We start from the raw sequence: 14953 nt of genomic DNA, 5'->3' as shown, positions 1-14953 counted from the left end.
AGCATAGGTTTGTTTTGAAACAATTTCAATTTGAAGTATCTTGTTAACATTTAATCTAAACTAATGCTTTTGTAAAAGTAACAAAAGAATAAGGATTTTTAGTTACCTGGTAGTATAAATAGGCCGCATAAAACAATAACAGAAGAGGAAGGATTGCCCACAATGATAAAGTGCTCATGAACCCTATCAAGATGAATGTAGAAAGGAGTTGTGAAATTTGCCCCAAGAACATGTTGAAAAACGAGGCAACACTCCTGTCAATGTCACTAAGATCCTTTGAAAATCGATTGATTATCCTCCCAAGTGGATTGGTGTTGAAGAATACCATTGGAGCTTTTAAAATAGAAGTAAGCATTAGATCATGCAACCTTTTGGCTGCATACAGGCTTGATATGATCAGCCAATAAGAATTCAACAGTGTCACCACTACCTGACATCAAAAGTTATTTTTTGCTTGAGCTACATCAAAAGTTAATAATGTAGTATGCACAAATTATTAGTTGATTGTACTCATACCTGACCAAATGACAGGCCCGCGTATATCGTGTTGTAGTACAATGTTTCACTAGGATCGATATTGCCTTCGTCCGACCATTTGCTTAACCATAGGCTTCTAAATATTCGAAGAGTTTCTGATAGAACATAGCATAAGAGGAGTACAATAACCACCCATAGGCCTCCTAATGCATTCTTGTATCTTAAAAGAACCAAAACAACTTGTTCAGGATCATCAACCCAATAGGAGTAAACTAGATTCTAAAACATTCAAATGTATCTTTCTTGGCTATGCTTTAAACCAAAAGGGATGTCACCCTCCTCTTAAGAAATTTTACGAATAACCATTGACCTTGTGAAGCTTAAACTTCACGACCTTGAGGTAGTATAGATTGGAACCCAGAGTGACGAGAACAAAAGCCCTACGCAACGCTTCCTTAGTTGAAATAAAGAAAATTATAACTCGATCCTTACGAAGAGTGTACTCCACTTGACCCTTCTATACAAAATCCTATTATCACTACCAACAAAAGACCGCCTAGTCTATACAAGAAGAAAGAAGAATATCTTTGGAAAACTAAAACATATATATATATACACACACACATATTTTAGAAACAAACACAAAATTGGATAATGAGATTCGTGGTAAAAAGTTCTTACCGCACTAAAACGTTCCAATTGACGACACCTGTTTCTCTTTCTTCCTGTTTAATAAGAACAGATTTTTGTGCTTTGCGATTTTTTGAAGGATTAGCATCCTTTTTAAAATCATTTACCATCACATCAGCAGGAAATTCAGATGATTTTTTAGTATCATTGGTTTCACCATCTTCCTTTTCCTCTTCCAATTTACCTGCACTTTCCATTAACCTTGTGAACAACTCGCCATTTTCATAAAGTTCCTCATATGTCCCTTCCTCCTTCACCACACCTTCATGAACAAGGATAATTCTGTCAACTTGGGAGAGAAAATGCAGTTGGTTGGTCACAAGAACTCTCGTTTTCCCTCTTAGTTCTTTCCTAATGCATTTTTCAAAAACCTGTTGATCGTTGGATGACTACATGAGAATAGTACCAAAAAACTCAAACAAGGAAAACATGAAACTGAAGAATATTAAGATTGCTGACCTTAACACAGATTACCATGGTCACAAAAATAGCACTAAGAAAATAAGTTATTCAACATTTGAGAATTCTATTAACATAGCTTGATACCATGTTAGGAATAACGACTCTCCACAATGGTATGATATTGTCCACTTTGAGCATAAGCTCTCATGGCTTTGTTTTTAGGCTTCCCCAAAAGACCTCATACCAATGAAGATGTATTTCTTACTTATAAACCCATGATCATTCCCTAAATTAGCCAATGTGGGACTCCCTCCCAATCCAGACATATAGGCGGTCAAAATAATCCCATTTTTCACCTAACCATGTACTTCAAAAATTAAAATCAAGGAAAAATAATCTCATAGCGGGATATCTACCTCTCTAGCCACATGAGCATCAAGAGCACTCAAGGGATCATCAAAAATGTACACATCAGAATTGGAGTACACGGCCCTAGCCAAGGAAACTCTTTGCTTCTGTCCACCACTAATATTCACTCCTCTTTCCCCAATTTCAGTCAGATCACCACCCTAGCAGTGAACCAAAAGAAAAAAGCTCACTGCAGAATTTTAAACATAATTATCATCAAGGACCCGTGCAACAAAAATACTTACGGGAAGTAAATCAAAGTCATGCTGTAACGCAGTTACGTCTATTGTCTTCTCGTATCTGGCAGAATCAAAGACACCACCAAATATTATATTATCACGTGCCTGCAAATCAAATCAAATTTGACATCCATAAATACAACAATGCTTCAAAATCAATAATCTTAGAAATTTGGGTGGAGGATTTCGACTTAGGCATCTCCAAAGCTTTGCAATGGTGATTCCTTTATGCATTATTCAATCATTTTCTCCATTTTAAATGTAACTTTTTCAGATTTGGTGCTGGACAAAGCTACAAAGAACGATTTCATTGGGATTTCAGCAAAAGATCCCAATTGGAGGGAATGGTCTCAAATAGGAAGCATAGAGAGTGCAGCTCTCAACAATCAACTATCAGTTTTTTCCTGGATCTAGTGACGAAAAAGCCTTTGGTACATAGAATCTAACTTATGGAGGTTGTTGTTGAGAATAAAACTGAGTAACAGATGGAATATTAATGAGTAGAAACAAGTATGGATGGAGATGAATTGTTATAAGGTTCACAGGAGGAGACAACTATGTAAACAAGAAAATCATCATCTTTCTATTTATGCTTCCTCTGATTCTCACTCAAAGGTGAAAAAAAAGTAGGAAGAGTCTTCAAAGAACGAGACATTATGAAAACTAGAGTATCTATTAATACTAGGATAACAACACTGATTCCCTTTATGCCAACTTACTGTAGCATTATAAATCCATGCAACTTGTGGAACATAAGCAACACTTCCCCGAATAATAACACTAGAATCTGCAACTGGAGGAAGTTCTCCAAGCATGGCTGATATTAGGGATGTCTTTCCCTCCCCTGTACTTCCAACAACTGCGACCAAGCTACCAACTGGTATGTCCAAATTGATGTTTGATAGCGTGGGCTTCTCGGCCTAGTTAAAAAATAATAGATGACCAAGATGAACAATTGAACCATTGGAAAGCAATGCAAAATAAATTAATAAATAAATAAACAAATAATGTTGAAATGAAAAACTGCCTCTAGAATTTTATCGGAGAAAAGAATCTCCAATTCAATCAAAACTGCCTGCATGGAACTAAGACATTTTAAAGACAAGCTTCTATCGATGTGTTATGTTACCAGCTCAACTAAGATAAGATTTAGAGAGATGAGACCTTTGACTATAAAGGAAGTAATAACATTCCCCTGTTTCTACTGTTAATAAGTGTGCTTATAAAGGTATTTGTTAGATAGGGCATCAATATCCAAGTATCGTGGTTATCCTTTTGGTCTTATTGTGAAGCTCATTTTTGTACCGTTAGCTTTGAGACTTCTTTTGTTAAGCTATGTTTTTGTATGTTTCCTTAGGTTGCACGTCTAAATTGTATTGCTTGCATGTGCTTTTGTAATGCAGAAAAGCTAATTAAATCCCTAGATACCGCGTAACAATAAATATGAAAAAATCCCTAGATACTATGTAACAAAAAATCTAAATAAATATCCCGTGCTACATAACAATAAATCTAAATAAATCTCTAAATACAAGGTAACGGTAGAAATAATTAGGGAGGTCAATTACTTCCCTTATTTAATGGTATTTCACAAACATCTCCTAACTTGAGACTAGAAATTACACAAATATTCTTTAAATCATGGTCATTCTTTCAACACCCTCTCAAGCTGAGGAATACATGTCTATTCCCAGCATGGGTACTCGATAATAATACAGATAAAGTAGGGAGCCGTTTATTTAACTTATTTAATGGGATGAGAAATATATTTTCTAAGTTAAGCCTAGAAATTATACAAATAATCTTAAACTCAAGGTCATTCCTTCCCTTCAACAGAAGGTTCTTTATTGAGTTACATTATCTTAAATTTAAATTTAATTCATTAAAACTATGTCTGTATGCCTACCCAAATACACACAAAATACAGCAAAAAAAAAAAAAAAAAAAAAAAGAACTTTTGTAAAGAGAGAGTGTACCTTTGAATCCCAAGAAAAGTATCCATTCTTGATTGAGATGGCCGGAAGTTTTGGATTTAATGGTGGGTTTGGAAGTAAGACTTTCTCTTCAGCAAGAAGTAGCTCCTCTAGTCGCTTTAGTGATACTTTAGCGTTTACCACCTGTCAATCAATGGCTCCTTAAGTAACATAATAGAAATAAAACTAACATTGAAGCTACCTATCATAATAGAAGTTAGAGATAAACAAAAAGATATTTTACTGTTACTGAAGCTTACCAAAAAGGACTATAAAAAGAGATAAGGTCATGCATGAGTTCCAAAAGAATAGAATCTAATAGCCAAAAAGTACATTTGAAGAAAACAAAAGAACAAGCATGTCCATACAGCCCGCACCTTTACAAATGTTTATTATTCACATGATAAATTGAAGGTAACATGCTAAACTATATGCAAAACTACTTGCTTAAAGGCCTACCAACTGAGCAAACAACTATCTAAGGCTACGTGCACGCACAAGGCTGAGACTAGTGGGTAAGGTGTATTGTTGCACATTAGCCCATTAGAAACATAGTGCAGAACATGCATGAGATAGCGTGGCATAATTGAGTGTCAAAAGTAGTGGGTGAGGAACCAGAACTAATTAATCATAGTCAAATAAAATATCAAGGAATGACCTTCATTTAAGAAATATTTGTGTAATCACCTCCTTAATTTAGATTCATAGCATCTATGGATTTATTTAGATTAACTGTTATCTAGAGATTAACTCTCTGAAAATGAACAAAAAAACAGCAAACTAATTTAGACATGCAACATGGTATCCGAGCTATTCTATTCTGGGAGGTCAGATTAATCAATGTAGTCTTAGCTACCGATCTTCCACCATGACTATATTTATTCAGAGCGTCCATAGCTACCAAACTTCCACCTTGATCAAATATATTTGAAGTCTTCATAACTACCCTTCACCATTGAAACATCATTGTTCCAGCAATGTATGGCAATCAATAATCACGTAGAAGAGTATTCACAGCATGAAGGCCGCAACATTAGCATTAGCATTCCCAGCTTCATTCACCACAAGTGTAGTAGCAAGCCCGATATCAATTCATTCATCTATTCATCCATCAATTTGCAGACATACTTGCATTCATTCGTAGTTTGAGAAATAAGGGATAAATGTCGAAAACACGAGCATACATCGCAGTGGAGTCCAAATCAGAATAAAAGGCACTAGTGGGGAAGACTAGTAGTTTAATAATGAAGAGACTGAGAGATTGAAGGTATTCTTGAACTCGCTCAACAAACCATCAAGTTCCAATAGCTTGACAATCTCAGGTAAGTCTTCATTCACTTTCTGTATAAACCGTTCAATTATAAGTCAGGTTAGCTCTTGGATTATAGATTTTGGTGCAACTGATTATATGATCCCTTAATCACAATTTTTTAAAATATAAATAAACTATGCCGGAGTAATCTAAAAATTACAATGGCAAATAAAGCCAATGCCACCACTGTAGGAATAGACAATGTATTTATTTCTCGTACACTAAAAATGTCCTACAAGTCCTAAAATTATCTAATAGGCAACTTTCCATACAAAAGTTTACCCACGACAGCCATTGTAAGGCTATTTTCTCCTCGTCATATTGTGTTTTTCAAGACCAGAACTCAAAATAGATGATTGAACTTTCTAAGAAATTGAATGGCCTATACTACTTACAATTACCTAAGAAAACAACCAACCATGTACCGATGTCAAAGGACTTCAAGTCTATGATTTTCAATGTGATATACGTGAATTTGCATACTTGTGTCTCTTTCCCCACTAGTCAAAATAAAAGATATCCCTTTTTATTTGATTCATAGTGATATATGGGGGTCTCAATTGTTCCAAGCATTTCTAGTGCTCGTTGGGTTCTCGATGATTATACTCGGATCACATAGTTATTCCTTCTCAAACAAAAGTCAAATGTTAGTAATATTATTCTTTCCTTCAACTCAATGATTTGAGATTCAATTTGGAGTCAAAATTAAAACATTTAGAACTGACACTGCCATAGATTATTTCACTCGAACCTTATCCCCATATTTCCGATCTCTGCATTATCCATGATTCTTCGTAAGTTATTACACCACAATAAAACAGAAAAATGGACACCTTTTAAACACTAATCGAGAATTGATTTTAAATAGAAACTTGCCAAAAACTTACTGAGCAGAGGCAATTCCTACTGCAACTCACATGATTAATCATCTCTCATCTCGTGTCCTAAATAATTTAGGCCCAATAGAAGTCCTCAACAAGTTTCATCCTCACTTTCGGACATCAAATGGTCTCACCGCCCATGTATTTGGATGCACCCAGAGAAGTAAACATGACCTGAGAGCAATAAAATGTGTCCTAGGATATTCTTCGACCATAAAGAGGTACAAATGTTAAAGACCTTACATCTAACAAGTCTTACACTTCAATTGATGTCACATTTTCCAAGCATGAACCATCCTTTGAAGCCTCTCTTAAGGGGAAAACATAGCGAATCTCAAAACTAAGAGTTTGTGATAGAGCTTGGAAGGCTAAAGTACTTCCTCGGTATTGAAGCCGCATACTCAGCTCAGGGTATTTTCATATCAAAACAGAAATATGTGACGGATTTATTCACGGAATAGGAAAAAGTGAATGTAAACCTACAACAACCCAATGGATTCACATAAGAGCTTCAGGAAAGGAATTTTTATTCCAATAAAACAATTCCCTTGAATTGGAAGCTTATATTGATGCTGACTATGCTGGATCAATAGTAGACAGAAGATCTACTACAGGGTATTGTACTTTTCTTGGAGGTAATTGAGTAACATGGAGATGCAAAAAGCAAAGATCGTCTATAGCATCAAAATTCTGAGCTATTCTACAATGATTATGTGAACTCTTATGGTTGAAGATAATCCTTGATGATTTACCAATTAAAGGAAAAAAGTGTGATAAAGTTGTACTGCAACAACAAATCAACTATCAATATTGCACATAATCTTATCCATCATGATAGAACAAAACATATTCAAATTAATCGACATTTTATCACAGAGAAATGAGAGAAGAGGATAGTATGCATTAGTTTTGTGCCTTCACAACTTAAGTTAATTAAAATTCAGCAGAGAAAAATTAATAAATAATAGTAAAATATTATAACCATTTATGGAAGAAAGTGTTAATGGATGCTACAGTGGTCAGTAGCCTGGATGCCTAATTAGTTGTGGTGCAGGGATGAAAAATCTCAGAACTGCATAGGCATTTTATGCGCGTAACATGAAATTAGCTCCGACGCAAACATAAACAAAATGATTTAGTGACGTTACATTACACCCATTAAAAGAAAGGTAGTAGTAAGAAGCATAAGCAAGAAACTCAAGTGTCAACAACCCCAACCATCGTTGTAGAGACCATATACGAGTTAATGTAAGTCACATATCCAAGCCAGAAAAATTTTAAAGAATAAAAATGGAAAGGCATACAACAGAACCTGAGTTATTATATTAGGAAGCATGAGTAGAGGGAACCGAAGCACTGCAAATAGTGAAAGTGACGTAAATGCTCTAGATGGAGTCAAGTCTCCCCCAAAAGCCGTGAATAATCCAAAAGCAGTCACAGTCACCAAAACAGGAATGCTATTCAGTATGAAACTATTTAACTGCAAAATCAAGTAAAATAGTTAAATCGAGTAGTAGCAAATGGAGAAAATTCATATGAATACACTCCATTATCTAAATTCCTTAAGGATTATTAAATTATATAGCCATGTATAGCAGATATGAGAATACTATTTCACCACATCAAAATGGACATTGAAGAAACAATCGACATGCTGGACAAGTGAGCCTAGTAAACATAAAAAAGAGTGGCTATGTAACAGCCCAAGCCCACCGTTAGCAGATATTGTCTGCTTTAACCCGTTAAGTATCGCCGTCAGCCTCATGGTTTTAAAACTCATCTATTAGGAAGAGGTTTCCACACCTTTATAAGGAATGCTTCGTTCCCCTCACCAATCGATGTGGGATCTCACAATCTACCCCCTTTCGAGGCCCAGCGTCCTCGCTGGTACACCGCTTGGTGTTTGGCTCTGATAACCTTGTAACAGCTCAAGCCCACTGCTAGTCGATATTATCTGTTTTAGCCTATTTCGCATTGCCGCAAGCCTCACAGTTTCAAAACACGTCTGTAAGGGAGAGGTTTCCACACCTTTTGAAGGATTGAAACTTTTATTTGAGGATTGAAAAATGGTCACTCAAGAAGCATGGAAGAAAAAAAGTTGTTACCAGCTTTGGTGATTGGTTTAAAATCCAAAACCTACCTAAACCTTTGGTCTCGTCAATGTTTTGACCTAAGGGTTCCACTGCTTGGTAACTAGAGTTCCTCTACGGTCAGGAAGTGACAAAAACGACCACAAAATCGAGTCAAAACCACAACAGCGATGGCAAGAGAAACTGTTGCGGACAAGAAGTTCACAAAATCCAAGTACAAAAACAGAAGAGCCCTAAACATTGTGTTAATCCTTTTACTGAAACTCCAGAATTAAAATGTAAGGGAGCAATATTTAAGTGTAAAAATTTTGTACAAAAGATACGACTAGAAACAATTATAGCATACCGCTCCAAGAAGTGATGCCTTGCGGAACCATGACAACTCATCATTTCGAATACTTTGTACTTTCGACTGAAAGCTTTTCTCCCATGTATAACATCTAATCCATATCCAAGAGTCATCAAAATTATGAGTTAAGTTTTAGATAATAAAATAAGGAGTATTTTATTCTTATATTGCATACTTCAATGTGTCCATTGCAGCTAAAATCTCATTCATGAGACCAACTCTCTTGTCTGTGCGTTGCAATCCCTCTTTGGACTGTTTCCGTGATTCGCTGATTACAAGTGTCTGTCATCACAAAACATAATAACATAAAATGTTATGTAATCTTGAAATGGTATTAAACCTGTTACTTAATATGTCAACGCAATTACATGAACATACACTCATACAGATCGTAAGTATTCAAAGCAATGTAGACAAAACTTAATTCAAGGCTAAAAATAGGTCTACATGATGGAAACCAAGAACTCTAGGATGGTCTGTGAACATGACAGGGTTTTATTTTTCTTTAATTTCTAAGATTTCCTTTCACCTAGTAATAGTTATTTATTCTATTAGGACCTATTTACTTCAAGGGAAAACTCCACAAATTATTTATACAAATAAGGAAGGCCAAAAGAATGGGAATCATTAATAGCAAGTGACAATTCTAACTCATCCTGGACCTAGCTGGCGTCAAATTATTATTTGAAATCGGCGAGGCCAAACACAGCCTTACGGGATGGGAATGACATGCTCAAGTTATGCTTAGAGATAAAACATCGTTGCCAGCTCCTTCATTGAACACTACTATTGCAAAAATATTCTTGCGAAGATAAATTGGGTCATGTCAAATCTGTAACAAGTATGGGCTTGAAGCATGTGGGTTGGACCAATTTTTATTAAGAAAATGATTGGGCTTGGAATTGGATCGATCCACATGCCACAGTCGTACACTTTTCAATTGTGAGGCGTTGTGATCTTGACACGCTCACGACAAGTTTTGAAGGGAACCCAAGCCCCATATTCACTTTTCGCCCCCTTTGTGGCTTCATCGGACCTTAAGCGAGGTTTGTCTTCAGCAACCGAACACAACACGTGCATTATCTAAGCTTGTTCCGCTACACACGTTGCTTGTGCATGCATGTTAAATCTTCTGCAACCCGATCGACTTGCCTCTACACTAGGCCAAGTCATCCGGCCCGACCTTGCCTCTACTCGGGGTCAAGTCACCCACCCTCACTATGATACATGCATGTGCCACAAAGTAGCTCGCTCGTTGCCACAAAGTAGCTCGCTCGTTGCCACAAAGTAGCTCGCTCTGGCCATAGGACCCTGGGTGGTGGAGAGCTGACACCATGCCTCCCACTATAGTACATTTTAAGGCATTTCCAATCTTTTTGGAGTAGATGTTATTTTGGCAAGCGGTCATATGGCCCCGTAGAGCGCCTGTTGAGTACCCAATTGACAGCAAATTTGGTGAGCTTCCATCTTTCATATAGACAGACTTAAATCCAAAGCTAGATATTGAAACTAATATCGAAACCCCGACTCTTGTTGTGTTGGATGATGCACCGTCCTCCTCGTTTGCATAATGGAATTTGTCTATGTAGGCCCTCATGTGTCCAGATGGGCGCCACTTGAAAGTCGCCCTTGTTTGTTTTGTGTGTGGGGGTTTCAACCTAGTTTGTCTGAGTGAGGTTGTGACACCACGCACTTCTTAGGTTGAAATGACCATCATACGAGTCAAATTGTTTAAAGAAATAATGGATTTAGTGACAGATCCGACAAGCACCATGTTGGATCGCAGCCAATGAGTCTTCTTCCTCCTATATCTTGTCCTCTTCTATGCTTAGGGTAGCGTATACCATCATCCCATCTTATTCTTCCTCGTGTTTTTCTCTACTCACGAGATCTGCAACTTCCTGTCTTCAACTTCATCATTTCCCCTTCATTTTCTTCACTCCATAACTTCAACCATGATTCTTCAAACTTATCCTGCACGGTTAAATGCTTTTGAGCGATTTTCTTTTATTTTTCTTTTTGTTTTTAGGATTTTTTCAATCTCATCTTCTCAATTCTATATGTCTTTTTATATTTGTTTGAACACTCCTTACAATACTCGCAATTCTTGTCAATTGGAATTCATCTTATTTTGTGGTAAAACATTCCAAAACGCTATAATATAATCTAAAAGATGTTGAACTTCGACCACCCCTTTATTGATTTCCTCTAAGGCTACACGGTTGATGTGGGAATTTAGGTGTGTTCTTGAAGAGGCTTCCGCCTCCCTTGATCGTGATCTATAATAGCATTCTTCTAATGTTGTAGCATTCCGTTCCTTGGAAAAATTCTTGAAATTTCCTATCTAATTTTGAAAAGAAAATACTTGACAAAGTATCATCTTGTAAATAAATGTGGGTTGTTGAACAACAAGCATAGCGAAAAAGCTTCCCTTTGCGATCGACATCAACAAGAGTTTCCTTGTCTTCCACCAAAACAGCCAACATTGGCCTAAGTGCTTGCCCAAATACCAAATTGGTTTAACCTAGGAGATAAACAAGAAAAAGAAAAGAATGCTCTACAAGAATCTAAAACTCAACTTCATTGTGAAACCAATACAAGAGGGTAATCTTCTAATTGTTGAGTTATGGAGTCTGCTCCCTGTATTTATAGCTTGGTCAATGGCTATATCCGGTAAAGCTATATTTGGTAAAGCCATATATGGTGAAGCTATATCCGGTAAAGCTATATATGGTACATAGCTATATATAGTAGATGGTTAAATCTGGTAAAACTATATTTAGTAGACTGAACCATATATATATCCCGTCTAGTAAAGCTTTGAAATGTACTTTTCTATTCTCTGTACTCTCTTGTTGTACATGCCTGAAGTCATCAATAAAAAAATCCTTTTAGCCAGAGTTCTCCTTGCAATTCTTTCTATCCTTCTCTTTGTGATCATCTAGATCGAGCGTGTGTGTTGTTGTGCGATCCTAACACTAATTATATACAATTAAAAGCAAATGAAGAACTAAAATCCAAAAAGGAAACTAAAAAGAAATAACTAAGGAATTTTCGAAGATTAACCACTAATCCTACATCAAAATTTCCTCTTGCCTATATATAAGGTCTTTGCCTATATGAGGTTTGGAACAGAAATTTTGCATATATTTCATTAAGTGGAAAATAGTAATATTTTCAACTACATAACAATACGCTTCCTTTAGAAACTATTTCAAAATTGAAAAATTGTTAAGTACAAACCTGTATTGGAAATAAAAGAAATAGCATCAGTGCACCAAGAAGGGAAGAAACTCCCAACAGCTGGTACAGAAGAAACATAGCAATCGTAATACGGAAGGGAGCTGACCATAACGTGTGAAGCGACTGGGTTATCTCCTGGATATCAAGACCAACGAAGCATGACAATAAATAAAATAAATTGTGCAAGTTTTAGAATTTTAGTAAGAACTTAACAGACAGGGTTTCTTTCCCTAATTATGAGACCATGAACTTTTCTAACATTTGATTCTTATTTACAACTCATGACTCATCCAAATAAATACTAAAATGTAAAACTAATCTAATTGAGCCCAATCCTCTAAGCTTTGATATTTTAGAAAGTCCCAACATTTTGACATTAATTTCAACGGAGTGTTTTTAAGAACTAAGAGAACTCATAGAATGCTTTTGATATTGCCTATACAAAATATATATATATATATATAGAAAAAAAGATGAAACTTAAAATGTGCCTGAAGTGTCGCAGCGTCGGTGGTTATTAAGTTGGTTATCTTTCCAGTAGGAAACTCCTTGCGTGCCTCATGAGTTAACCTCAAGGATTTGCGGAAAACAGAAGCAACCTAAAAAAGGATATATAAACAAGCAAACCTGTATCAGGATAAATACCAAGGATAGAATGTGCTGCCTTGACAAAGGAAAGGGATTTCCAAAGAACTTTGTATAAAGCATCAAAGAAAAGAGCAATTACAAACATGAATAAAGCACCCCAACTCGCAAAAAGACCAGAATTCCTCATCAAAGATCTTAGGTTCATTTTCCCTTTCAAACGAGCCCAGTGTTCTTAACTTTAGCTTTGTTAGACAACAACATAAGGATTTATGGCGAGAGATCCCACATCGGTTGGGGAGGACAATGAAACATTAATCATAAGGGTGTGGAAACCTCTCCCTAGTAGACGCGTTTTAAAAACCTTGAGGGAAGCCCGAAAGGGAAAGCCCAAAGAGGATAATATCTGCTAGCGGTGGGCATGGGCTGTCACATTTGGTATCGAACCACTGTCTTCGTACACTACCAAACTAAATTTGGAAGAGAAAATGTTAACACGTTTCAGCTAGCTCACTGGATTAAAAAATTATTCATTGTTTCCTCAATAGAAATAAAAGCACATGGATAATCCATTTTAATGAGGGGAAAAATAATAATTTAAGCTTCTTGTATTACAAATGGGGACAGAAATTGAAGTTCCATTAATGTCACAAGAAAATAAAGGACACATTCAAGACATTGAAAAGCTATAAATCATACAAACCCTAATCTTCCCTTGAGCGATTGTTCAATATTGAAGTCGTCAATAAGGATTAACATATCCATCAATACAGGGGCGAATCTAAAGAATATATTTTGGGGGGCCGGCTTTATATAATTCATTTTAAGTTCAAGTTGTCAAACTAAGGTTGTAATTTGCATAACTGGATGTGTAGGTATTGGTTTAATATCGAATAAGAGTACTTTAACACCAACTCGAGTATAACTCAATTGATAAAGAAATTATATCAAGTGGTAGATCCAATACTTTATGGAAGGGAACAAATTCATATAAGGTTAAGTTGTAAGATTAGTCCACGAACTTAATAGATCCTTATTTTTAATTGCATCCAAACCCTTCAATTATGTATCCATTAGGTCTTTGGTATATTTAGAACTTGAAAAAGTTGATTGTCTTATAGGCCTCAATCTATTAGATGTTTTAAAATTTCTTATATTTATTTATAACAAAATTAAAAGTTTAAGATTCAACTAGACACAATTAACTTTTATCTACAATAGAACAAATAGTTTTTAAAAAACTTTAAATATATCTTGAGACCTATTGGATAAAAAGTTGGAAGTTTATGAATCTATTGGAATACTTAAAGTTCAAGAGCATTTTAGACATGAAAAATAAAGTTTGGGAATCCAACCAATTAGACATTTTTTACATTTTAGATAACATTAGACATAAATTTGAACATTCGATGACCAAACAGGTAATTTAACATTCATATAAATATAATGTTAGATGCATATTTAGATTAACTACAAAATTATAATACATAATCAAGTACATAAATGTACAAGCAAATAGTGGAACTTGAAATATTTATCAAAGAGATTTTAAAATAGAACTCAGTTTTTTAAATGAATTAATTTTTCTAAAATAATGTATTGAAGTTTAACAAATATTTATGTGAATAAATACTAATACAAGGCTTATACTTAGTTTGGAAGTAAAAACAACTTAATATTAATTAAAATACTTGTATAACTTTTTTTCGTTATAGAAATATCTATCAATAACGATATCTTATTGATAATACATTGATATCCCAATATCAATATCGATAATGATATTTTAATCGTCGATAGCTTAAAGAATGTCTTAGCATATTCTGACAAATTAAGATCGAAGGACTTTGCAAATAAACTTTATTGATGAAAATAAATAAAATGGAAGGGGAAAGTTACCAACGTGGACCTCAATCGAAAACCAACACGCATCACGTTTTGAAAATATTGTGCATCGCATAATACTCCAAGGAGCTGTGAAGCAAAAAACCCATTAGATATGTGAATTCTGAAGCCATGCAATTCATGCACAAAATGAGCATATTGAAGGCATATATGAGTTAAAAAGCTATCAAGGAGTTATCACATAAATCAAACAAGCAAATTGAAATTTCTAAAAACAATTAATAGCATACACGAAAACTTATGTGAACTTCTATGAATAACATGACCAAATTTAATTAGAGCCTTCATTGCTACCAATCTTCCAACTTGACCAGATTTAATAGGCTATTAATCTTTCACCATGACCAAATTTATTCGAAGCTTTCATAGCTACCAATCTTCCACATTGACCAAATTTAG

At 35.3% G+C, this 14953-nt stretch overlaps 1 protein-coding gene across 3 annotated transcripts in view; it reads right to left on the bottom strand.

The window, feature by feature from the left end:
- LOC111811349 (ABC transporter C family member 2) overlaps positions 1-14953 on the bottom strand; it is a 37866-nt gene that overhangs the window by 4207 nt on the left and 18706 nt on the right. For all 3 annotated transcript variants that reach the window (XM_023698156.2, XM_087118246.1, XM_087118247.1), the window contains 13 exons: positions 14549-14623; positions 12556-12663; positions 12065-12199; positions 8997-9103; positions 8819-8912; positions 7695-7862; positions 4193-4333; positions 2936-3136; positions 2223-2321; positions 1986-2138; positions 1159-1538; positions 517-697; positions 107-430 (listed from right to left, as the gene is read on the bottom strand). In XM_023698156.2, coding sequence (XP_023553924.2) covers positions 107-430; positions 517-697; positions 1159-1538; positions 1986-2138; positions 2223-2321; positions 2936-3136; positions 4193-4333; positions 7695-7862; positions 8819-8912; positions 8997-9103; positions 12065-12199; positions 12556-12663; positions 14549-14623 — 2166 coding nt within the window. The remainder of the gene's footprint in view (positions 1-106; positions 431-516; positions 698-1158; positions 1539-1985; positions 2139-2222; positions 2322-2935; positions 3137-4192; positions 4334-7694; positions 7863-8818; positions 8913-8996; positions 9104-12064; positions 12200-12555; positions 12664-14548; positions 14624-14953) is intronic.

The sequence above is a fragment of the Cucurbita pepo genome, chromosome 15, assembly GCF_057944985.1.
Source record: "Cucurbita pepo subsp. pepo isolate OVF chromosome 15, ASM5794498v1, whole genome shotgun sequence".
NCBI lineage: Eukaryota > Viridiplantae > Streptophyta > Magnoliopsida > Cucurbitales > Cucurbitaceae > Cucurbita > Cucurbita pepo.
This window is presented reverse-complemented; position numbering and strand designations above follow the sequence as displayed.